The 24,070-nt window shown below is 37.9% G+C and overlaps 1 protein-coding gene across 5 annotated transcripts in view; it reads right to left on the bottom strand.

Moving 5' to 3' along the window:
- Positions 1–24,070, bottom strand: part of FAM124A (family with sequence similarity 124 member A) — a 196,482-nt gene that overhangs the window by 117,876 nt on the left and 54,536 nt on the right. Inside the window, exon 1 of one of the 5 annotated variants that reach the window (XM_074217172.1) lies at positions 3,656–3,805. The exons of 3 other annotated variants lie outside the window; for them this stretch is intronic. In XM_074217172.1, coding sequence (XP_074073273.1) covers positions 3,656–3,762 — 107 coding nt within the window. In that variant the 5' untranslated portion in view covers positions 3,763–3,805. Of the gene's footprint in view, positions 1–3,563; positions 3,632–3,655; positions 3,806–24,070 lie in introns of those variants that run through there. One more of the 5 variants, XM_074217176.1, reaches the window with a different exon arrangement.

Below are 24,070 nucleotides of genomic sequence, written 5' to 3'. Positions count from 1 at the left end.
CAATATCATGAAAATCTTTTTATTTGAGACTCAAGAAGAGGTGGTAATAGAAGAAGACATGGAGAAGAGGGAACCTTTTGATAAAAGGTTTCTCCTTCTCTCTCTCTGAAGAAATATTAGTTAAGGTCATCTGTAGAGAGGATAGCAGGCTTAAGGAGAGACAGGAAGGTTTAATAAGTTGTTGTAGAGAACTGTCTTGCTGTAGTGAGGTCCCAGTTGAGATTAGATTGCACAAACCTGAAAATTCATTTGCATAGTTTCATGATTTCTTTCAGCTCCATTCAGCAAAAAAGAATATTTGAGGAGGAGTGAGACTCAACTTTGGAATTTGGTAAGGCATGATCAGCAAGAGGCCATGTAGGTAAAAATAAAGAATAGAACAGAGGTTTTTTTTTTTTTTTTACTATCAAGTGAACATTATCAAGTTATTCACTATCAAGTTCACTACTAAGAGTTGGTTAAGCAAGGGGTTGAGAGAAGGAAGAAGAGTGTAGCTGATGGAAGGATGGTCTCCTGAGAAAGAGTTGAGGGGTGCATGGAAGTCCTACCAAGGATAAAAATAGGTATATGGGGGGTGTTAAAAAGTATGGGGAAAGAGGGAACAATAAAAGATTATGATTAGAGGGAAAAATTTCAGAGGCCCTGAAGAAGAAAGTAGAACTCTTCTGGGAGATGGCAAGATCAATGGTTTGATTATCTCTGTGTGAGATGGAGTGATGGAACATGGAAACTGAGTAAGACTAAGGAAGCAGGGTTTGAACTAACTATGAGTAACTTGTTTATTATGGCTTCTTGGAAACATATTCCAGGTCATAGGAGGAAGAAGGTATTTGAAGGGATATCAATATGCATGTTGAAGTCCTCTAATTTGAGATGGGAAGGTGAGAAAGAGTATGAGCCAAACATTGAACTCATTCAAAAAGAAAACAAGATAATTGGGGGTCAAGACATAATGACCATCAATATTTGAAAAGGGGAATAAATTGTAAATCATGGATCTCAAAAGGGGAAAAGTTATTTAAAGTGACAATGAAGAACTAAGAGCATTCTGATTTAATAAGTAGTGAATTATAGGGGGGTATGAAAGTGTGGTAAGCATTGGATAAGATGGTGAGGGAAGTGATGTTATCTGGAGAGAGCTATTATCCTTGAAGGACAGAAGATGGAAGGAGTGAGAAACAAGAAGATTATAAATGAATTCAAGGATCTTGCATTTAATAGGAGAGATATACATATAGTATAGTGATGGCCAAGACATGGAGCTATGGTCTGAGAAGTCATAAAGACATTGTGTGGAATAATAGAGCAGTCCCTTTCCAGAGATAATGGCAGAATTAATTATAATTCAAGATTATATTCTGACATATGAGCTACATGAACATAGATAATCACACTGCTTAAAACTATATTATAGATGGGTTACTGATTCATTGCAGGAGGACGTTTTTACATTAGAGGAATTGAAATCACAGGCCTCTATGGAACTAAATAAGGGATCTGGTAGACAAGATAGAGAATTGTTATGAAAGTTTTTGGGGATTTAAATCCCACTAAACTCAAACCAAAAGTTAACAAATTTTTTCTATTGACTGAGATATCAGAAAACAGGTTGAACTCTGAAGTAGCCAACAATTATTAGAGAAAAGAGTAAAGGGTTAGATCTGGTAAAAGGAATTTTGTTTTGTGACAGGGAACTGAAAAAAAAATAGAGAATCTAGAGAGAACTTTTTAGGTCACAAATCAAAGATTTAAATATACATGATCATTTAAAACAACAGGAAAAAAAAGCCAATGTGTCAAACATCAGGCAACTTAATAAAACTAAAGCTATCTTAGATGCATCTTTTCTACTTTTCTTCTCAAAGTTTAAGGATAATATTGAGAGAATAAAAATTCTTCAACTAAGCCTGTACTGTGGTAGCCACAGTTTTAGTATCACAGATTCTAAAGAGCTCCATAAAACCATAAACATTAACAACCCATTGAAGGCAGACATAAGCAGATGTCCTGCTGACTGTCTAAGTCTAAAAGATAATGTCACCATCTGGGTCAGTGCCTTCCACCAGCCCAGCTAAAGTCCCCCCCCCCCCTTTTTTTGCTGTTTTAGACAGAAATTGCACGTTGGAAGTGAATTGAAATGTTAGAAGTTTGAACTAACTATGAGTACGTTGTTTAATAAGGCTTTTTGGAAACGTATTCCAGGTCATAGCAGGAAGAAAAAACAAAAAACCTTAAAATGAAAATTAAATGGTTAAATTGTTAAATTTTATAAATCCGTGAAAAACAATTTAACCCCCCCCCTTGAAACTTAGAATTATATGGTCTTTTTACATTATATTTTGAAGCTTTTGAAGTCAAAGTTGAGCACTAAAAGGGAAGTCCCTCAGCAAAGTCAAATTTCTCAGGTTTGGGATGGGGAAGTCAAACTTGCACCCAGAGGCTCTCCCAACTCCAGTGCTAAATCCTCCAGAGTTTTATTTAGGTTCATTCTAAGACTTGTGCTCTCCTCTCTAGGAACTCCCTGAAATCTGCCTTGCAGTTCAGCTAAACCCCAGAGTAAGTCCTAAATGGCCCCAGGCTCTTTCTCTAGCTTGGGAATAACCTGTTTCTTAAGGAGATCTCAGTCCCTGAAGAGATGCCCGCCTTTGTCTTCCAGGTCACCCCAGGTCGCTAGCAATATCCCGAGGGCTGAGTAAGGGAGACCCAGGGAAGTCCAGCCCCAGATCGGAGCCGGGTAGGAAGCACTGGCAGGAGCAGTAAGCCTTTTGTCCTAGACAGGAAAAGAGTGGTGCGTAGGAAAAGAGTCATTATTCTTCTACTGATATTTTGAGCTCCTTATTTTATTTTGCTGGCTGATAGGAAATGATATGTCACTTCAATAATCAAAAGGGTATTGTCCTGGTTTGCCCACCTCTTCTTTATCTCCAAAGTTGAGAGTCTGAAACTCAGGAAGGGAGGGAGACACCCAGTGATTCAACAGAGGTGGGAAGACTGGCGGGGCGGCAAGGGGAGAGGGTATGGCCGGGGCGGGGGGGACCCCAAACAAACCTCGATCAGTCGCAGTGAAAGCCCTCGCATGTGGGCATGGATGGCCACATCTATGGCCACAGACCCCCGTAGGTGTGCCGACATACTGACACAAGGACGAATGAGTGTGTCCTTGTCGGACCAGATGGGAGCAGTCTTTTCTTAGCCTGCCCAAACATCCCAGGCAGAAGGTGGTCGCTTGGGCCAGAAGAAAGGCAGCCCAGGGCAGCAACAAGTGCACCCCCATCTGGGGCTCCCTGCCTGGGCGGTGCAGCGGCGGGAGCCGGGCGGGGGGCAGCTGGGTGTCGGAGGGGGCGTGCAAGAGCGTCTCCCGCCCCCCCGGGGCCACTCCGAGACAGGCCCCCCAACACAAGAGGGCTCCTCCGGCTACCCCCAGCCCCGCTTCGGTTTGGGGCTCTGCTTCCCTGGGAACCGCCTGCACCCCCCTAAACTTCTGCTTCCCGAGGGACCGCTCTTTCTTTCCCCCTGGGGGTGCTTCGGCTACAGCCCAGCCCCGAGGGCGAGGTGACCCCCACCTGTAAACTCTGCCCGCTCCCCCCGGCGCCCCCCTCGGCCGGCGGAGACAGAGGGGGGCCCCGGCGGGCGGGACCCCCGCAGCCCTCCTCACCCGCCGGTCTCGGCTCCCGAGTCCACGCAGTCATCCTCCTCCTCCTCCTCGCCCCCGGCCGCCTTGGGGTCCTCGGCGGGACCCCGGGCCGGCGGCGGGGGCATCATCCTCGCCTTCCCTGCTGGCCGCGGGCGGGGGGCAGCATCGGGGCTCCGGCCGCCGCCGCCTCCTTTCTCCGCCTCCTCCTTTCTCCTGGCAGAGCCGAGCACATCGGGTGCCAGAGCGGCCCCCTCCCTCTTCCTCCGCCTCCCCTTCCCCTGCTGCCTCTGTGGCCACGCTCCACCCTCCCAGCGGGCGTGTGGGGTGTGTGTGTGTGTGTGTGTGTGTGTGTGTGTGTGTGTGTGTGTGTGTGTATGTGTGTATGTGGTGTGTGTGTGTGTGTGTATGTGGTGTGTGTGTGTGGTGTGTGTGGTGTGTGTGCATGGATGGACGTTTCCATGTCTACACAGCACTGTGCACATTTCCCCTCCTTTCCATGGTTTCTTTCAGCTCAAGGATTCTTTGTGATAAGATAACCACCATGATGTCATGCCTAGGATGCTGCAGGTGAAGAACCCGAGTTCAAATTCCGCTCATTCTTCCCTATGACCATGGGCAAATCACACTGTGCTTCGGTTTTCCTTTCTGCAAAACTGAATAAGATTGTTCTCAAATATGCCATCCAGCTCCCCATCATGATGCGATGCAAAAATGAATGGACTGGATTCTCTAAAGTTCCATTCAGCTATAAATCGGAGATACCTGGCCTCGATTTTCTTATCTGCAAAATGAGTTACACTCTATCCCTTCTATCTCTGTCTCAAATGCTATGGAGGGTGGGTACTTCTATCAGCATCTATCAAGGAACTCACACTAAGCCCCCAGTCTCCCCAAATTATGCTCGAAATAGTCGAGACAACTTTGAAGGTGAGATAAGCTGCTCGGGCATCTTTTCCGCCAGTGACTTGGCTTTAACACATCGGTGGTTTTCTTCTTTTTTTCCTCCATAGTTTGCAACACTGAATTCATTATTACCTATTTCCAGATCAGTCTAACAAGGGCTATCCACACCACAAGACTGTTCCCCTCTCTATCTTAATTTAAAAAAAAGCATTCATTAAAACAAATAAACCGGGATCATACTTGTCTCCAGGGTTTGTTGTATTAATGAGATCACTGGTATCTGTAAATCACCTTGAACTCCAGAGAAAAAAATCCTAATAAGTGGGAGGCTACTCTATTCCAGGATAATTAGCAAAGACTTTCCTGCTGGAACAGCCCTCCAGAGGTCAAAGTAGTCCTCACCCCCAGCTGGCAAGCTGGAGTTCATTGAAATTACCCAGTGATGATACCCAGAATATCATCTTCTGTACATCCTGCAGGACTTGGATAGTTCTCTAAGGACTGCCTTTATGTGCAGCTAAGAAGCCTGGCTCTGCTTTTTTTTCTTTCTTACTCACTCTAGGAAAAGCTTAAACCAAATTCATCACTTTAAGCTGGTAAAATCGATAGAGGGACCTGATGAAGTTGAATAAGAAAATACCTATAAGGGATTTTATCTCTTACAGAGCAGTGTTATTATAAAGCATCTGGGCCCTTAGCATAGCTTTCCCAGTTTGGAGACATTCTGTGGGACAGCACCCACTCTAAATCAAAGCTTAAAAGCAGCCATCTCCCAACTGACTGTATATACCTTTTGCCAGTAAGCAAGCCAGAGGAACATTACTTAAAAACAAAAACCATTTAATCAAATAGCATAACTCTTCTCAGCACATGGTAATATATCGTCTCACAGTTTACCTATGGGAAGAGTGAGCCTTAAAAAAAATTGTACTTTTTGGCACCCTAGCAAATATCCCTCCTTGTTGGAGAGAAATAGAACTTTTTCTTCCTAGTTTTCTCTACTTTTTTGAAGGACAAAATTGTCACTAAGGCAAGTCAATAAATTATTGACTGCTCTGCTTTACGAAGAGAGAATTCACCAGCAGATGTCCAAATAATAGAAGACTGTCCCCCACCCCCAGATCTCATCATTATTATGTCAAGTGCCAGGCTTGTAATCTGTTTTCTTAATTTCTCATCTATTTTCCTTTTCACTTCAAGTGGTCTGTAGTGTACATAATGTCTCCCTGGAGGGAGGCCTCCAATTCTGTGTCCCAGAAATAAGAACTTGATCTGTACTGTTTTACATTTTTATCAGTAATTTGGATGAAAGTATAGTTATATATTTGTTATATTTGCAGATAACACAAAGCTCAGAGAAACTACTAACCTACACCACCCACCCAGTCTCTTTGTTTTTAATTGGTTTTTTAAATGAAAAGAAATCTATTTTCTTTCTCTCGTTTCTTTCCCCATCTCATTGAAAAGAAAAAGAAAACAATCTTGTAACAAATATGTGTAGTCAAGCAAAAGAAATTCTCTCATTGGTTGTACACATATAAATCTGTTCACTTCACTGTGCATAGTTCTTACAAGTCTTTCCATTTCATTTTGAAATCATTGATTTCATAATTTCTTGGACCACAATGCTATTCCATCACATTTATACATCATAACTTATTCAGTCATTGTTCTATCGATTGCCAGTTTTTTAGTTTCCAGTTTTTTGCCACAACCAAAAAAGTGTCATAATTTTTTTTTTCATATGAAAGACCTCTTCCAATTTCTTTTATTCCTTTTGTATATAAACCTAGTATGGTAGAGCTGGGTGAAAGGACTATTTGATAACTTTTTGTGTTGAATTTTTGAATTGTTTCCCAGACTAGTTGTATCCATTCATAGGTCCATTAAGACAACATCTATGTGCCTGTTTCTCTATAATCCCTCATTTTCCTTTTTTAAAATCATCTTTCGAATCTGATGGATATGAGGCAGAACTTCAGAATTTCTTTAATTTGCATTTCTCTAATTAGGAATAATCTGAAGCATTTTTTCATTATTTTGAAATGATGAAGAGAAGTAAGAACAAAGGGGGCTTAGCTGTGCCTCAATTTATGCTATAGAGCTATAATTCTCAAAACCATTTGATCCCAGTTACCAAATAGTTCATTTAGTGGAATCAAGTAGTTACACAACATAGGTTATGGGTCTGAGAATTTGAGCATGTAGTTCTTAGGAAAGAAAGCCTATATGAATGTGTGTGTGTGTGTGTGTGTGTGTGTGTGTGTGTGTGTGTGTGTGTGTATGTTACAGTGATTCTTGCTTCCTTCTTGGGTATACATACCAAAGATTAGTCATGAATTTTAGAGTAAAAAATTTTAAGAGAGGGAAAAGACTAAAAAAAACAAGAAAATATAAGTTCATCTGGTGATAGAAGTAGGATTAAGGAGTAAAATTGACAAAATTTCTTGTATTGGTTGTGGTTGTTGTAATAATGATGAATTTTGTTGTGATTGTGATTGAATCAGTTCAGTCCAGTCTGCATCTTTGTGATGTCATTCAGGGTTTTCTTAGCAAAGATAGTAGAGTGGTTTGCCATTCTCCAGTTCATTTTATGATGAGAAACTAGGGCAAACAGGGGTAACTGATTGGCCCAGAGTCACACAACTGGTGTCTGAGGCTGGAATTGAACTCATGAAGATGAGTCTTTCTGATTCCAAATCCAATGCCCTATCTATTGAGCCACCTAACTTCCATTTCTTATTTCCAACCTTGCTACCTCAGCAGAAAAAAGATCAGCAGCAGTTATAAATGAGGTGAACATTCACCATCTATACAACCAGCAGTATCAAGAGTCAATAAATAGAAATTTATTAAGCATCAACAATATGGGGAGCCCTGTGCTAGGTATTGAAAGAGAGCTAAAGGAGAAGTCATCTTATTTTGGAAAAGTCATTCTCTAGACAAATAAAGTCTTGAAAAAAATGAGGGGAAAAACCTAGAAATTATTTTTGCCAAGTCCTAGAAGAGCCTGCCACATAGAATGTAAATATTATGACCACTGCAAGAAAAATGATCAACTATTGGCAAATTGAGTTAGACAAAGGAAACCACTAGTGTTACATGTAAGCGGAAGGAGAACAGATGGCAGAAGGATAAATGAAGCTAAAGATAAGCTGTTAAGAGTTAGAAAGTCTCAGGACAATACAAACAGCTCTGCTTTAATGAATGAAAGCTTAGTTCCTGCTCCTTGTGCTATCCAGTCCTTCCCAGTACAAAGCACTCAAAGGTATCAGTTTAGATTCCTAAGTGCAATATCACAGTTTCAAGTTTAGACTACCTAATTTCCAGGGACAAAATGGAGTACCATTTCTCAGAATGCTTGGAAAAACAAGGCAGTTGTTTCAGTCAAGTCTGACACTTCTGAGCTACTGAATCTTCTCAGTCTATCTAATGAAATTATAGAATACAAAAAAGGCAGGTAATGAAGATATAAAAAGCTCACTCCTGCTAGATTCTGAGTTGCCTATTTGAAGCTTATAAAGGACAGTAAGGGACACCTGGTGGTGCATTAGAGTGTCTGGCTTGGAGTTAGGAAGCTCATCTTAGTTCAACATTGACTTCAGACGGATTGATGCCATGGGAAGGGATGCCATGACAAACAAGAGAATTGGATTTGAGTGAGGGAGTCACCTAAGTTACCAGTTTCGCTTTCTCCTCAAAAGTCATCTGGGTCCAGTAACCAGATATGAATTAGGACGATTAGAGATGGCCCTGGATGTGAGACAATCAGGGTCAAGTGATTTGTCCATGGTTATGTAGTTAGACAAGAATCTGACCTCAGACACTTACTAGCTGGGTGACCCTGGGGAAGTCACTTAACCCTGTTTATCTCAGTTTCCTCATCTGTAAAATGAGTTAGAGAAGGAAATGTCAAACATTTCCAATATCTTTTGTCAAATGGTGCCACAAAGAGCCAGACATGACTGAAAAAAAAAGGCTAAACAGCAAGAAGGACAGTAGAGGTGAACCTTAGAAGACAAAGAAATAGGGTTGAGGCTTAACAAGCAATGGTCCTACCCATCCTTTTCTATGGTGCAGTGGTAGAGCACTGGCCTTGGGGTCAGGAGGATAGGAGTTTGAATCCCTCTGCAGACATTTGACTCTTACTAGCTGTGTGACCTTGGGCAAGTCACTTAACCCTGACTGCCTCTCATCCAGGCCCATCTCCAGTCATCCTGATTCATATTTGGCCACTCCTCCAGAGATGGCCCTGGAGGACAAAGTGAAGCTGGTGACTTAGAATAGCACTCCCTCACTCAAATCCAGTTCATGTGTTTGTCATGGCATCATTTCTCTGATGTCATGGTCTTCAAGAATGAAGGACAAGCATCATCATCATCATCATCATCATCATCATCATCATCATCTTATTGCAATGGGAAAATGGGAGGGACTTGGGTTTTCTAAGGGGGGGAGCTGAATCTCCTAGCACTAAATTGTAGAGTCAGTCAAGAAGAAAGCCAAGTGTAGAGAGAGAATCCTGATTTTGATGACTCCCAAGTTTCTCTGGCAGAGTGAGTAAAGATGGGGAGAACTCTGAGGATAGGGTTGCAAATTTGATTCTCCCCTTACTGTCTGTGTGATCTTTGGCAAGTGACTCCTCTAGGCCACAGTTTTCTTGTTTCTGGGATCCTGTTCATGATTTAAGCTACACCAAGAAGATGGTAATTCCAAAATAACTGTAAGCAATACCTCAGAGGAAAAAGAATTTAATCATAAGGACTGTAAAATTACTACTCTGGTGTCAGAGCAGATAGAAAGCTTTCCTTTAAGCCAGGAAGAAATGGGTTCAAGTACTAGTTCTGGGGAAATCAGGGCACTACACAACGTTCATAATATAAGTTGAAGAGGAGGAACTGAACTTCATTAGTAAAGGAGTTCCTCAGGGAATTTTCTATACTAATCAAATCATAGTCTACTACCTATCCCCTAAGATCGCTGAAGGAAAAATTTGGAAGGAGAATAAATAGCTTAGATGAAGATGAAAAATCCTACCCAATAATGGAAAATTAGAATGAAGCAGGCAGAACTCAATGATTCAGTGAGACAATGAGAAATAGTACAACAAAATAATAAAATTAAGTAAGATCATAAAGGGAAAAAATCCAGAAGTCCAAAACTATTTATAGTTCTTTTTGTGATGGCAAAGAATTAGAAACTGAGGGGATATTCATTAATTGGGGAATGACTGAACAAGTTATGGTATATGAATATGATGGAGTGCTATTTTTTTTTTAGTTTTTTCAAGGCAATGGGGTTAAGTGCTTTTGCCCAAGGCCACACAGCTAGGTAAGTATTAAGTGTCTGAGGCCAGATTTGAACTCAAGTACTCCTGACTCCAGGGCTGGTGCTCTATCCACTATGCCACCTAGCTTCCCCGAGTACTATTTTTCTGTAAGAAATCATGAGCAGATGGATTTCAGAAGAATCTGGAAAGACTTACATGGACTGATGCTTAGTGAAGTGAGCCGAACTACTACACATAGAAACAGCAACATTGTGTGATGATCAACTAAACAGACTTAGTTCTTCTCAGCAATGCAATTATCAAAGACAATTCCAAAAGATTTATGATGAAAAAATGCCATCCACGTCCAGAGAAAGAACTATGAAGCCTGACTATGAATACAAACCAAAGATACTATTTTCACTTTTTTAAATTTTGTTGTTTTCTTTTTCTTTCTCACTATTTTTTCCCTTTTGTTTAAATTCTTCTTTCACAACATGACTAATAGGGAAACATGTTTAACTGGATTGTACATGTATAATCCATATCAGATTTCTGGATGTCATTTAGAAGGAGGATGGAAGGGAGGAAGAGAGGAAAATGTGGAACTCAAAATTTTACAAAAAAAAATGAATGTTGAAAAACTATCTTTACCTGTAAGAAAAAAAAGAAAAATTAAAAAAATGAAAACCTAAACAAAATATAATGTACTTGCTATATTACATGACTGTCTGCAAACCATGACCAAATAAATAATCATCTTGAACACTCTATTTCAGTAAAATCATAAAAAGGAATTTTACCCTGATTTGTTACATTCAGAAAGCAAAGTGAAACTGAAAACCTCAAAAATGAAAATTTCCAGTAATATCATAGCTAAAATCTGGTTTCTAGGCCAAAGAAGTTTTTCCAAAAACTAGAAAGATTTCAAGTTCTCAGGAACCACTGGCAAGATCACACAAGACCTAGAAGTCACTGTTTTAAAGGCAAGAAAATCAGACCAAAGAGAATTACAATCATGATTATTTAGCCTATAAGATTAAGTAGAATCCTATGAAAAATGGGGGAGGGGGTTGAGAAGATAGGAGGATTATACCTTAATAGAAGAGAGGATTTTTGAGTACTTTTTTTGCAAGGCAATGGGGTTAAGTGACTTGCCCAAGGTCACACAGCTAGGTAATTATTAAGTGTCTGAAGCTGAATTTGAACTCAGGTCCTTCTGACTCTAGGGCCAGTACTCTATCCATTGTGCCACCTAGCTACCCCTATTCTTGAGTATTTTTAAAGAAAAGATCAGATTTGAATAGATGAGCATTTATTAAGTGCTTACTATGTTCTAATCGTTGTGTTAGGTACTGGAGATAAATATAAGAAAACAATTCAGATTCTTTAATAAATGTTCTAATAAAATATGAAAGTACGTTTAAGGGGATGGAAAAACAAAAGGAGGGTTATGTGTGCATTAATGTGACCAGGTTATAGAGTGGAATTAGATACAACAAGTCACATCATAAGCAAATTAAAGGAATAGAGGAGATAATTTTCACAGCTATGGAGAGGGGAAGATTTCTTTACCAAACAAGAGAGTGAGAGAATCAAAGGAGATAGAATGCTTTGATTAAGTAAAAAATGAAAAGTATTTGCAAGATCAATGCAGTTAAAATTGAAAAGGAAACAGTTTATTTGAAAACAATTTTTAAAGCAACTTTCTCTAATAAAGGTATAAAATATGAAATTTATTATGGAATCTGATTCAAATCTGCAAGAATATGAGCCATTTTCTAATTGATATACAGTTAAAGCATATGAACAGGTAGCACTCAAGGGGAAAAAACCTAAGCTATCAAAAGCCATATGAAAATGAAATTCTCTAAATCAACAGTAATGAGATGAATGAAAATTAAAACAATATAAAGTTTCATCTCATACCCATCAGTTTGGCAAATCTGACAATGAAAAGTGACTATTGTTGGAGTGACTACAGGAAGTAATACACACTGATATACTGTTGGTGAAACTATGATGTAATACAGCTATTCTGAAAAGCAGTTTGGAATTTTGCCACAAAGGTCACTAAATTATGAATAAGTTTCTTCCAGATATTCCACTACTAGGCAGAGACCTCAAAGAGATCAAAGAACTCATGTATCCAAAAATGTTCATAGTAGCACTTTCGTTGGAGTAAAGAATTCAAAATAAGGGGAGACCTAAATCTAAACATTGGGAAATTGCTGAACAAATTATGGCATATGAATACAATAGAATACTATTATGCCTTAAGAAATGATAAAAAGGATGGGATAATAAAAACTTCAGAAGGTTTATTTGAACTAATATGGAGTGAAATGAACAGAACCAGTAAAATAATTTATCCATTCATGGGATACAACTTTATAAAGAAAAATAACTTTGAAAAACTTAAGAATTATGACAAATGCATCGACCAATTAGGACCACCAGAGACCAATGATGAAACATGCTCTCCACTTCTTAACAAAGAGGTAACAGACTGGACCTGTTAAATGATGCACTTATTTTTGGACATGGCCAAATTGAGGATTGGTTTTATATCCCTATGTTTCTTTATTACAAGAAGAGATTGGGGGGTGGGGGAGAGGAGTATAATGATAGAATATAGTATAGTAATAGAAATAAAACAAAAGAAAGACAGGAGTCATTGAAGAATTCTAAAACATTCACAGAAGAAAGCAATGGAAATATAAATGAGAAATACATCTTAGAAAATAAAATGGTGAATTTGTTGTATATTTTTAAAAATCCTGTTTGCAATTGATACCAACAGTTTTATATCTAACCTTTTTCTATTCCTTTAAAACAGTAATATTTATGTTTGTTGGTGTTTTCAAGTTCAGAAAAATAAAAATAACTTTAAAAATAAGTTTTCTCTTTGCAAATGAATTCATTTTTCCCTTATTCTTTCTGATTATTCATCTCCAGTTCTGGCAACATATCTTGCTTTATTGCGCCATAGTTCTGGGAGGGTTGTTGCTGTCATTTGTTTCAATCATGTCTGATTCTTCATGACTCCATTGGGATTTTCTTGGCAGAAGACACCAGAATGATTTGCCATTTCCTTCTCCAGTTCATTTTACAGATGAGGAAACTGAGACAAATGGTGAACTGACTCACCAGGGTCACACAGCTAATAAGTATCTGAGACCAGATTTGAACTCAGGAAGATGAGACTTTCTGGCTCTGGATTTTGAATGCACTTTTCCACTGATGTGCTCTCTGGGAGGATAGAGACTGTGAAATGTTGGAAGTAGTTATTGACATACACATCCAAGTGATGGGAACAGCAGGAAACTCAGGAAAAACAATCCAGGAACAAAACTCCTGGCATCACCTTGCTCTCCCCTGACTCTAAGGTCTCATCTGGGTCCCTCTGCCTTATACCCATAAGACAATACTTGAATTGTGTAGTTCTGTCTGAGGAAATGAGATTGATTAATCAACTTCTCAAGCTCTCCTCCTGTTCCATGGCTTTTGGCAATCACTTAAACTGTCTAGACTTGAGTTACATTATCTATAAAAGGAGTTAGACTAGGTGATCTCTGAGACTCCTTTCAGCTTTAGATCTCTGACTCTAAGATCCCACTATTCCATGTCTAGCAAAGGTTCAAGTTTATGAGGCTTTAGTTTTTTTCCCCAAGGAATGAATTAGGAGGATAAAAAGAATATATGATTTTGTTTTATTTTATTTCTCACTGTATGCTTAGGCATAGTGACCAACTAGAGTGTTTGGGAAAGTCTTAGGGAATGGAGCTCTGATAATAAACAAGCAAGGTCAAAACACCTTAGTCAACCAGACAACCATTGACCATGTATATGGAATTTCAGATAAAAAAACCTGTTAAATTCAATAGAACATTAGTCTTTTCTTACACATTACAAAAGGGGAGCTGTTAAAAAATTTAAAAGAAAACTTAGAAATATATCTACATATTTTTGTCCATGAGATATGAAATATTTGGATGTTTCAAAATATCTAGATGTTTGTTATCATATAAACAAAATACACAAACATTTGATCAGCTTTGTCATCATTCATCTTGCTTTTTGGCTTTGCTTTAAGACTTTCCCAATCATAATTTCTTTTTTCAAAATGACTGATCCAATGCTCCACCTCTCTAGTTTCATTCTACAATCTTATGATTGTATGTAATTCCTTGGATAACTATGCAATGACCAGATTCAATTTTCCCAGATTTACAGATAACATATTAGTTCATATATTCTTTATTAGTATGAAGTCCAATATGAGATAAATACCAAATTAGTATTGTCTTCTCTAAGACCTGCAATAATCTTGGCATTGTCAGCATCCTTAGTGATGAAATAATTTCTCCAAATCACTGAAAAATATGCTTGGAAAACAAATACAAAGATACATTTTCCCCATTGTCAGTCCTAGGAGGAAAAAATGATGTGTCCATGGAATTTCACAATGTAGACTTGTCTTTTCTATTGAACCTTAATAGGATCTCGGAATCAGCATGGAGAATGAAGAAAAACTGAGACAATAGGAGCTAGGTGGCAGAGTGGTAAGAGTGCTAGACTTGGAGTCAGGAAGCGTAATCTTCCTGAGTTCAAATTTAATCTTACACTTATTAGTTAGCTAGCTGTGTGACCTTGCTCAAGTCATTTAATTCTGTTTGTCCCCATTTTCTCATTTTTAAAAATGACCTGGAGAAGCAAATGGCAAACTACTCCATATCTTTGTCAAGAAAACCCTAAATGGGTTTCGATGTGTTTGAAGATGACTGAACAACCACAGCAGGATCATTCAAATTACCCATCTATCAGCTGCTATTATCTATCAGCCCTATCCAAGACAACTGAAAAATAAAAATAAAGGAAGAGGATAAACAAATAAAATCAATAAACACATGGAAAAATTATATGCTATATTCTGTACCTAAAGACTACCCCAACAGAAGTTGGAGCAGGTGTCTTCATCTATCTTTTCTTTGGGGCCTAGGAGTTTTATTCACTTTGCATTAGTTCATTTATATCTTTTCATGAAAAACATATTCTTTCAGAGATTTCATTATTTTAACAGATAGGTAAATACAAGTGTATTTGTGGAGAGAAGGAGCATTAACAGCTAGGGGAATCAAGAAAGGATTTGGCAACTGGGTTGAGCCTTAAAAACAGTTAATGATGCTAAGAGAATGGAGCCTCTTGATTTTCTCACCTTCAAAATGAGAGATTATAGCACCTGTCATTACTTTACTGGGGTGCAGTGAGGATCAAATGAGAATGTCAGTAAAAATCTTTGTAAACCCCTAATGTGATATAAAAACATTAGCTAATATTTAGTAATGCCCTCCTTAGGATTGCAGGCTTTCAAGTTTTCTACTAGTCTCCTGTACCAGCTCAGGGGGAGGAAGGAGAAAAGGAAAACCTCATCATAGGTAGATTTAAAAGTGATTTTTCCAAAAAATGTTTGTCTTCCAGAAGGAAAACCTTAGTTATATTTCCAGGTCAAGCAATCGTGCCATTGAATGACAGGGCTAAGCCCTCTATCTCTTATTTTCTTACTTCAGTAAATGAAGATGTTTTAATATCTCTGCAGATAGTAAGCTGAAACCATAATTTATTAAATAGTACTCTGAAGTACCATTTGCACAGTGGCAGAATTGGATTAATAATTCAATTTGATTCAATAAGCATTCAGTTAATGGAGCCGATTCTTCTTATTGTGTAATCCTCAATGCATTCCTTAGTCACAAAGAGGAAAAAAGAGAGCAGAAGAGCCTTTTTGGAATCTCAGCAGGGGGAAAGATTCTGGCTATGCTCCTGGTGGCCTGGCTGTACCCAGTAGTGAGGCATTCCTTGAACACACAATTAGTACAGGGAAGAAAAGCCTATGCTCACAGGAATAGTAATGGCATGCACCCAGGAATCTGGTGCTAGCTGGGCTCCCTTATTTTGTGGGTTTTTTCAAAGAGGAAACAGATACTGCAGCCTATACAGAGTGAGGCTCACCCAAGTTAGGAGGTGGGTGACAAGCTCTGTCTCTTTGGTCACCTGTGTTTATCCATAGTTTTAAGGCAAGTCTTGGAAGTTGGGGTTCTTAACCTGGGTTTCACTGTCTATGAAGACATTTCAGGAGGTATGAACCTGAGTAGGGAAAAAAAAATTACTTTTCTATTTTCATTAACCTCTAAAATTTAAAATAATTGAAAGAAATACTAAATTTTATTTAGATCTAGTATTTCCTTCCATTATTTTAAAAATATTATTTTGAGAAGTGGTCTATAGGCTAAACTAAATTGCCAGATGGGTTTACAACAAAAAGGTGAAGGTTCACAGTTCTAAAAGAAATATGACAGAACTTAAGTACCAATAAATCAAGAAAACAAAATAAAAACTCTATATATGATGAATAGAAAAATGGCAAAAATAAAACAAACCAGATTATTTATAAATATTGTATCATTTTAGGTAACCCTCTCCTATAACTCACTTAAAATCACAATTCATAATCCTCCAAAGATGTATTTATTTCTACTGACCAGCTACAGGATAAAAAACTATTTCAATCAGAGAATTTGAAAGTTAGAATAGACATTAGTCATTGGTTTAATAAAGTTTAAATAACATATTCAAAGAATAAATTTCTGTAAAAAAAGTCTGGTTTCTTACTATTGTAAGAACTGGAATGTCATCTCTTCATATGTTAATTACAAACTCAGGAAGACAAATAACTAGAAAAATGGAAACCTGTCCTGTTTTGCTTATACTTTAATCCAGGTAAGAGATAACTATGCATCCTCCTTTAGCCAAGATAGCATTGTATAAAGATGATATTGTTTGAGGAGCAATTGTGACACCTAATAGACTGACCTCCCAAGGGAGTTTAATGTTTTCCTTATCCTTTTTTATGTATAAATATTCCTGGCTCCCTCTGCCTCAGGTGGACATCTCCAAAGATAGCCACCACCTATGGGTTTTCTTGGTAAATCCTAGAGAATAAATTTACTATTTCTGTCATGTTATCTTAACTAAATTATTAAGTTTCACAGGGGTCAATGCTTATAATGTATATTCATAAGATATTCCCATGATATCTCCAACAAATGGTCATCTCTGCTTGAAGACTTCCCAGGATTGTGAATCCAGCATCTCTCAAAAAGCCCATTCTACTTTGAGACCACAAAGCCAATAAAATGATGGCAAAGATTTCACATCCCATCCCTTTGTGTAGATAGGATGCTCTGATCTAAAAGTTACAATTCCACCTGTAGGGTAGAACACATATACTTAGAACACATGAACATGATACATATATAGAGGTTTCACATGTAGGGAGCACATTTAGCCAGGGAACATGTATAGAGGGGGTACACACCATGTGCATACATTTGCAGAGCTCATGTAGGGACATGTATGATTTGGACTTATATTGGCATCTTTATCTCCCCCCCCCCCCATTTCTGTCCAGTTGCCCCCATCCTCTGAAAATGCTCTCTACTTCTTTCTGCTGATTGTTACATTTCTGTTTTCCATTACTCTCAGTCATTATTATCTCTGCTAGCCATCTTTATTGGTTTTGTTTCCATTACTTGGATGTGGTGGTTAGAAAGCCTCTTGCTGATAGGGCCAGGGTGAAACTCTTTTTGTGCATAACCTTGAGAGCTTTGAGCACTATATTCAGCCAAATAGCCAATAAAAGTCAGATAATATGGAAGACTCTTTTCTGCAAATCCTTTGAAGGAGAAAATAGAAGCCAAAAATTGGTGTCAGAACAGGGAATAGAATCCAGGTCTCCTGACTTCCAGGTCAGGCTCTTTTGACCAAATGGCTGAAATTCATTTTTTGAGTATAGTCAAATTTCACTTCTTATTCTTTCCAAAGAATCAGATACAATTTTCATAATTCAGGACAAATAACTGAGTGGGAATCTTTTGTCTTACTGACTCAAGGTGTAATTAAAGCATTTTAAGTCCAAGATAAATGTTTAATCCATCTTCTGCACAGAAAATTTTCAAACTCTTGATAGCAGTTATCATCATTTCTCCCACCTCATCACTCATCTTCAGAGTTTTCTCTTCTGTGGGATAAATATCCTTGGCACCTTCAACCAATGCTTGATTTCTAGTTTTTTCATCATCTAGATCAGGGGGTGGAGGACCTTTTTTCTGTCAAGAGCCATATGAATATTTGTAACATCATTCATGGACCATTCAAAATTATCAATTTAAAAATTAAAAAGTTCCTAGATTTATTGAATTTTGAGTCCCTACCAACAGATATTTAACCCTGTTTGCCTCTATTTTCTCATCTCTAAAATGAATTAGAGAAGGAAATGGTAAACTACTCCAATATCTTTGCCAAGAAAACCCCAAATGGGGTCACAAAGGGTTGGATACAATTGGAAATGATTGAACAATAATACCTCAGAGAGTCCTTGTTTCTAAAATATGGCACTCATATTTGTACCCGATATCCTAAATAAGGTCTAATCAGAGTGACATATAATGGGAAAATCACTTCTTTCTTTTAGCCATTATGGTTTTCTCAATGCAGCTCAAGATCATAATAGCTTTGTCTGTCTAACTAATCACAGTGTTGACTCATATTAAACTTTCAATCCAGTTATACCTACAGGTCTTTCTAGTCACCTCCTCTCCATCCTGTACTTGAGTAGTTTGATTTCTTTAATCCAAGTACTAGAGATCTTTCTTTAACTTGAAGTAGATCCATTAATCATTTCTTTTTTCTATTTATTCAACCAATTTTGAGTCTGTCTAACTGTACTACTCGATAACCCATATTTCCTTATCTTATATTTAGGAATTACTAAATTGCTGAGATTTTGTCTTCTGAAATAGGGACAAGGCTCAGTTCTCCTAACTAATCCTTATGTAGAGAATGAGGAATTTTTGTAAATGTGATTATACAACAAATGTTCAGAGTAAGCAATAGACACTTTCTCTTAGTTTAATGCAATTGGTGATGAAATGGGAATACTTAATAGTGTGTGTGTGGTAAGATAGAAATCCCAGGATATCAACCTTTGTTCCTATGAGATCCCAGAACCCCATGAAGCTGTCCCTAACCAAAGAAAAGAGACCATCTGATAGCTTTGTACTTTAATAAATTTATCTTGATAAGAAGGTCAGTAGGTCCTTAGGGATGTCAAGGACCAGTAAGATCACTGGGTACTAACAAACCTCACTAGAATATGGGGGAGTAGAGAGGCCACTCTTACAGCAAATGGATTGGTACTTTGGGGAAAGGACTAGTAAAAAAACATTAAAGCAGCACTACCTTCACCCCTAATTGCCAATCCCCCAATTTCAAGTTGGAAGTTGAGTTTGAAGGGATTTTTTTTTGTTATTATCTCACTCTGTGTGATCACAGCATTGTCCATTGTTTTTCTTGGCAAATATACTGTAATGGTTTGCCATTTCCTTCTCCAGTGGATTAAGGCAAATAGAGGTTAAGGGACAGCTGGAAAAGTGTCTGAGGTCACCTTAAAGTCAGGTCTTCCTGACTCCAGCACATTCCACTGAGCTTGTAGCACTGCTCATCACACAGTAGAGAAAGAAGTCTGCAGAGACAAGAAGAATGAAGGACTTAATATGACCGACCATGGACACTTTCTTTAAAATGGGAATGTCAGGAAGAGCTGACCAATCACAGGAGGGGTCTGTAGGAACTGAGAGTTCCAGTCTGCTGGATCTCAAGTGTAGAAGGATTTTCTAGGATGAGAAATCATCAATGGTGGAGAAATAAGCCCAGGAATGGAACTTGGAGAAGTTTGGTCAAGGCTCAGTCTTTATCAATGACCCTTTCCTATAATCAAATCTTGGTTTCAGGATTTAGGAGAAACAGGTGAGTGGAAGGGATTTACCTCCTGGGTAAATTCTAGTGCTGTATTCCCAGGGCAGTTTATTAATTACATTTTTTGGAAGTTAGGAGAGGGCAGAATAAGAGGTTTCTGATGAGAAACTTCCTTCACCATTGCAAATGAGTATTTTCTTTGCAACTTTTAGACTTGAAAGAGTTGCCCATGGCACTATTAGACCAGAGTGGTACTTGCATCCAGATCTTTCTAACTCCAAGGTCAGATTTTAAAAATCTACTGTGATTTTATTTGTTTTTATTTATTATATTAAACCTTCTGAAAAGCTGGAGTGTGAAAAGAGGAAGTTAAACAGATGAGCATATGTTCTTTAATGGATTAGTAGTCTTGGTTTAATTTTTCAATGAGATAAAAGAGCATAAATTTAGGGGTAAAGACAAGCCAGTGAGTGAGAAGGCTTCTGTAAAACTGGAAAGATGGGGAAAGAGGGAGAATTAAGCCCAGTTAATTCATAGTTGAATTCAGGACACCCCTAAATTCAGAACTTTATTTGCTATTCTTTTTGAATCATTTATGTAAAACTGAATTTTTTTTTTTTTTTTAAGTCTAGACTTACCAGAGAGCTCATTGGAATGGAGGAACTCCCTCCCCATTAGTTAGAGTGTCCATTAGTAACATATCATGTTGATAGGTTAAGTAACTATCTCATTGTCTGTGAAGTGTCAACTGGAGGACTTGAATCCAAGTCTTTCTATCTCCAGGGCCAACCCTATAACAGATGGCTTTACTAAGAAGAAAATACCCTTAAAAACAAAAGATTAGATCACATCGATGGTCCCTTTTTTTTTTTTTTGCACAATAAATGTATTTATTTGTTGATGTTCAAGCCCAGATTTAGAGGCAGAAAGAAATAAATTCGTCAGTGAGGAAGAACTTAAAATCTCCCTTCTGGGTCTCATTAAAATAGGATTTGCTCACATCTACTAGAGATGATTGATAAAAAAGAAGGATGTGGAAGATGATTTGTCCAGTTTTCCTGGAAGTACTGCTTAAATTTGAAGATTTATTGTTGCTATTGTTTTATAAGAACTTGAAAGGCTGAATTTTTCTACCTTCATAGGCATTCTGTGGCCTTGTATTCCACTTTCTATACAAGGCCAATATCTTGCCCTCACTCTTATGAAACTTTTGGCCCACACAGAAGCTGTGTGCATGTTATCAAAATATCCTGATGAAAAGTTACAAATTCAGTCACACTTTGCATTCTTGCTCAGCTTGTTACTAAACCCCAACATTGTGCAGTCAGATGATACCACTCTGGTTCCATCATTGTCATTGCCATCCACCAATCTCCAGGTTCTCCTCCCAGTTTAGCTTCTTTATTGTTTGATTGATTTTTAAAGTATTATTTTATTTTTTGATTGATATTCAGTCACACTTTGCATTCTTGCTCAGCTTGTTACTAAACCCCCCCAACATTGCGCAGTCAGATGATACCACTCTGGTTCCATCATTGTCATTGCCATCCACCAATCTTCAGGTTCTCCTCCCAGTTTAGCTTCTTTTTTGTTTGATTGTTTTTTTAAGTATTATTTTATTTTTTGATTGATATTCAGTCACACTTTGCATTCTTGCTCAGCTTGTTACTAAACCCCAACATTGTGCAGTCAGATGATACCACTCTGGTTCCATCATTGTCATTGCCATCCACCAATTTCCAGGTTCTCCTCCCAGTTTAGCTTCTTTTTTGTTTGATTGTTTTTTTAAGTATTATTTTATTTTTTGATTGATATTTTATTTTATTTTTCCATTTATATTAATATTCATTGCATATTCATTGCATTCACCTTCATATTTATAAGTTATATAATTTTCTTTCATCCTCCCTTCTGCCTTTCCCCTCAGTAGAGGGGAGTCTAGTGGATATTGTACATATATGTTTATGTTTAATGTGATTACAAATTCATTATTTTATGTGTAAGGAATTAGGACTAAAGAAAAAGAAAGAAAACTATGGGATAGGAAGGAAAAACATAAGAGAAAATTTTAAAAAGTGAACATAGTGTTCATTCAGATTCTGTGCTGGGATTTTCCCCCATCTGAATGTGGATGATATTGTTCATAACAGGTTTCCTAGGCTTGTCCTAGCTCTCTGAACTGATGAGAAGAGCTGCGTTAATCATAGTTGATAAACTCACAATATTGTAGTTAAAGTGTACAATGTTGTCTTGGGTCCCTAGACCATACTTTGAAAACTACTAATGTAGTGGATATAGATTGGACTTGAAGTGAGGATAGTCTGAGTCTCTTTCCATACTTCTCTAGAGTCCAAGGATTCATGGGTTTTTTTTTTTTAATAGAATAATAGTATTCCATAACAATCATATACAATAACTTGTTCAGCCATTCCACAATTGAACGTTCCCTCAATTTTCTATTCTTTGCCACTTCAAAAAGAGCTACTACAAATATTTTGGAACATTTCCCATTTTTTGTGATTTCTTCTGGATGTAGACCTAATATTGGTATTGCTGGGTCAATGGGTATGATCAGTTTTATTGTTCTTTGGGCTTAGTTCCAGATGGCTCTCCAGAATGGTTGGATTAGTTCACAACTCCAGCTGTGGTTTTATTTTGCATCATTCATTTAAATTTCGTTTGTCATTCCCCAAACACTGAGCACATATTTTCCCTCAAGTCTGTGACTTGAATAAGTCCCTTAATCTCTGTGGGCCTCGGTTTTCTCATCTTTAAACTGAAGAAGCTGGGATAGATGATCTCAGAATCCCCTTTAGATCTAGATCTATGATTTAGATCCATCATTGTTTAAGGTCTTAGCTTGTAGTTTTCCTTTCTATTCCAAGTATTATCAATTCTCTGGGGAGGTCTTCAATATTAATATTTATAATTTTATTGTGACCTCCCATTCCTTGACTCTTCCTATTTCCTTGTTCTAGCTCTATAGTGAGAATATATTTATTCCCAAACTAATCTTGACTCCTTGGTTTGCTACTTGAATGATTGACTATTCATAATAATTACTCTAATTATTTTGTCTCTTATCTTCCAATGTTTCTGACTTATTGACTTTTTTTTTTAGGTTTTTGCAAGGCAAATGGGGTTAAGTGGCTTGCCCAAGGCCACACAGCTAGGTAATTATTAAGTGTCTGAGGCCGGATTTGAACCCAGGTACTCCTGACTCCAGGGCTGGTGCTTTATCCACTATGCCACCTAGCTGCCCCACTTATTGACTTTCAATCCTGAGTTTGTTCTGCCCTCTGACTTGTTCACTTCTCCAACAAAATCAACAGTTAACAGGACAAGTTAATAAAACTTTGATCAGTTTTAGTGGTCATGGTATGTACCATATTGTCTCAGGGACTGTCCATAAAAGTTCCTCGATGAATGTAGCTTTTGTGTTGAATAAATAAATAAATAAATAAATGCTTCTACTGCTAAATTGAGATGATCCATGCTAATACTGGACAGAGCATCTCAGACAGATAAGCTGATATGTCAAGCTGCTTCTCTGCTCTGCTTCTAAATTGTTTCTTCACTCAATTGGTCTTGCTCCTCAATAGCAAGTATAGTACCCATCAAGGCAGCTAGTGGCATAGTTGATGGCTTGCTGGGCTTGTAGTAAGGAAGACCTGAGTTCAAATTCAGCCTCAGGAACTTACCAACTGTGTGAGCAGGGCAAATTACTTCAGTCTTTCTCAGTTTCTTCCACTGTAAAATGGGGATAATAATAAGACCTACTTCTTAGGGTTGTTTTGAGGATTAAATAATATAAGATTTGCAAAAAAAAAAAACTTTGCACTTTGCCAGGTCCATAATAGGTACATAATAATTGCTTTTTTCTTTCTTCCTTCTACCATAACTAACTGCAAGTTTTTCTGATATGTACTCCTGAAGGCTCTCTCTCTCTCTTCTACTCTCCTTTCTTACCTTTCCCCTGTCCTCTATTTCCCTTTCCCCCTTCCCTCCTCCCCTTTCCACTCTCCTCCCTTCACCCCTCTTCTTATCTCTTCTTTCTCCTCATCTTTTTTCCTCCCTTCTCCTCCCCTCCTTATCTCTCCTCAACAGCAGATAATGATAAAAAGAGAACTTCAGCTTCTCTTTAGTTAATCAAATCCTCTTAGCAAACAGATAAGAGGAGAGAAAAAGAAGCTTGAGAGAGAGGGCTTTCTTTGATACATACCAATTAACTTCTCTAACTAACTAATAAATTAGATTCATTAGCTGGGTCCTTTCTGAAGAAAACCTCACTTTATCTTATAGTTCATAATCAAATTCTCATCTCTTTTATCAAGTTATAATTAGGCAAAGTGCATATGCCCCATAATCATAAAATAATACTCTATGTCTTCAGTTGATAACCTCAAGTTCTCCAGTTTCCATATACAAATGAATAGCACATCATAGCA

The sequence above is a fragment of the Macrotis lagotis genome, chromosome 1, assembly GCF_037893015.1.
Source record: "Macrotis lagotis isolate mMagLag1 chromosome 1, bilby.v1.9.chrom.fasta, whole genome shotgun sequence".
Taxonomy (NCBI): domain Eukaryota; kingdom Metazoa; phylum Chordata; class Mammalia; order Peramelemorphia; family Peramelidae; genus Macrotis; species Macrotis lagotis.
The sequence above is the reverse complement of the archived record's forward strand: the minus strand, read 5'-3'. Positions and strand labels throughout refer to the sequence as shown.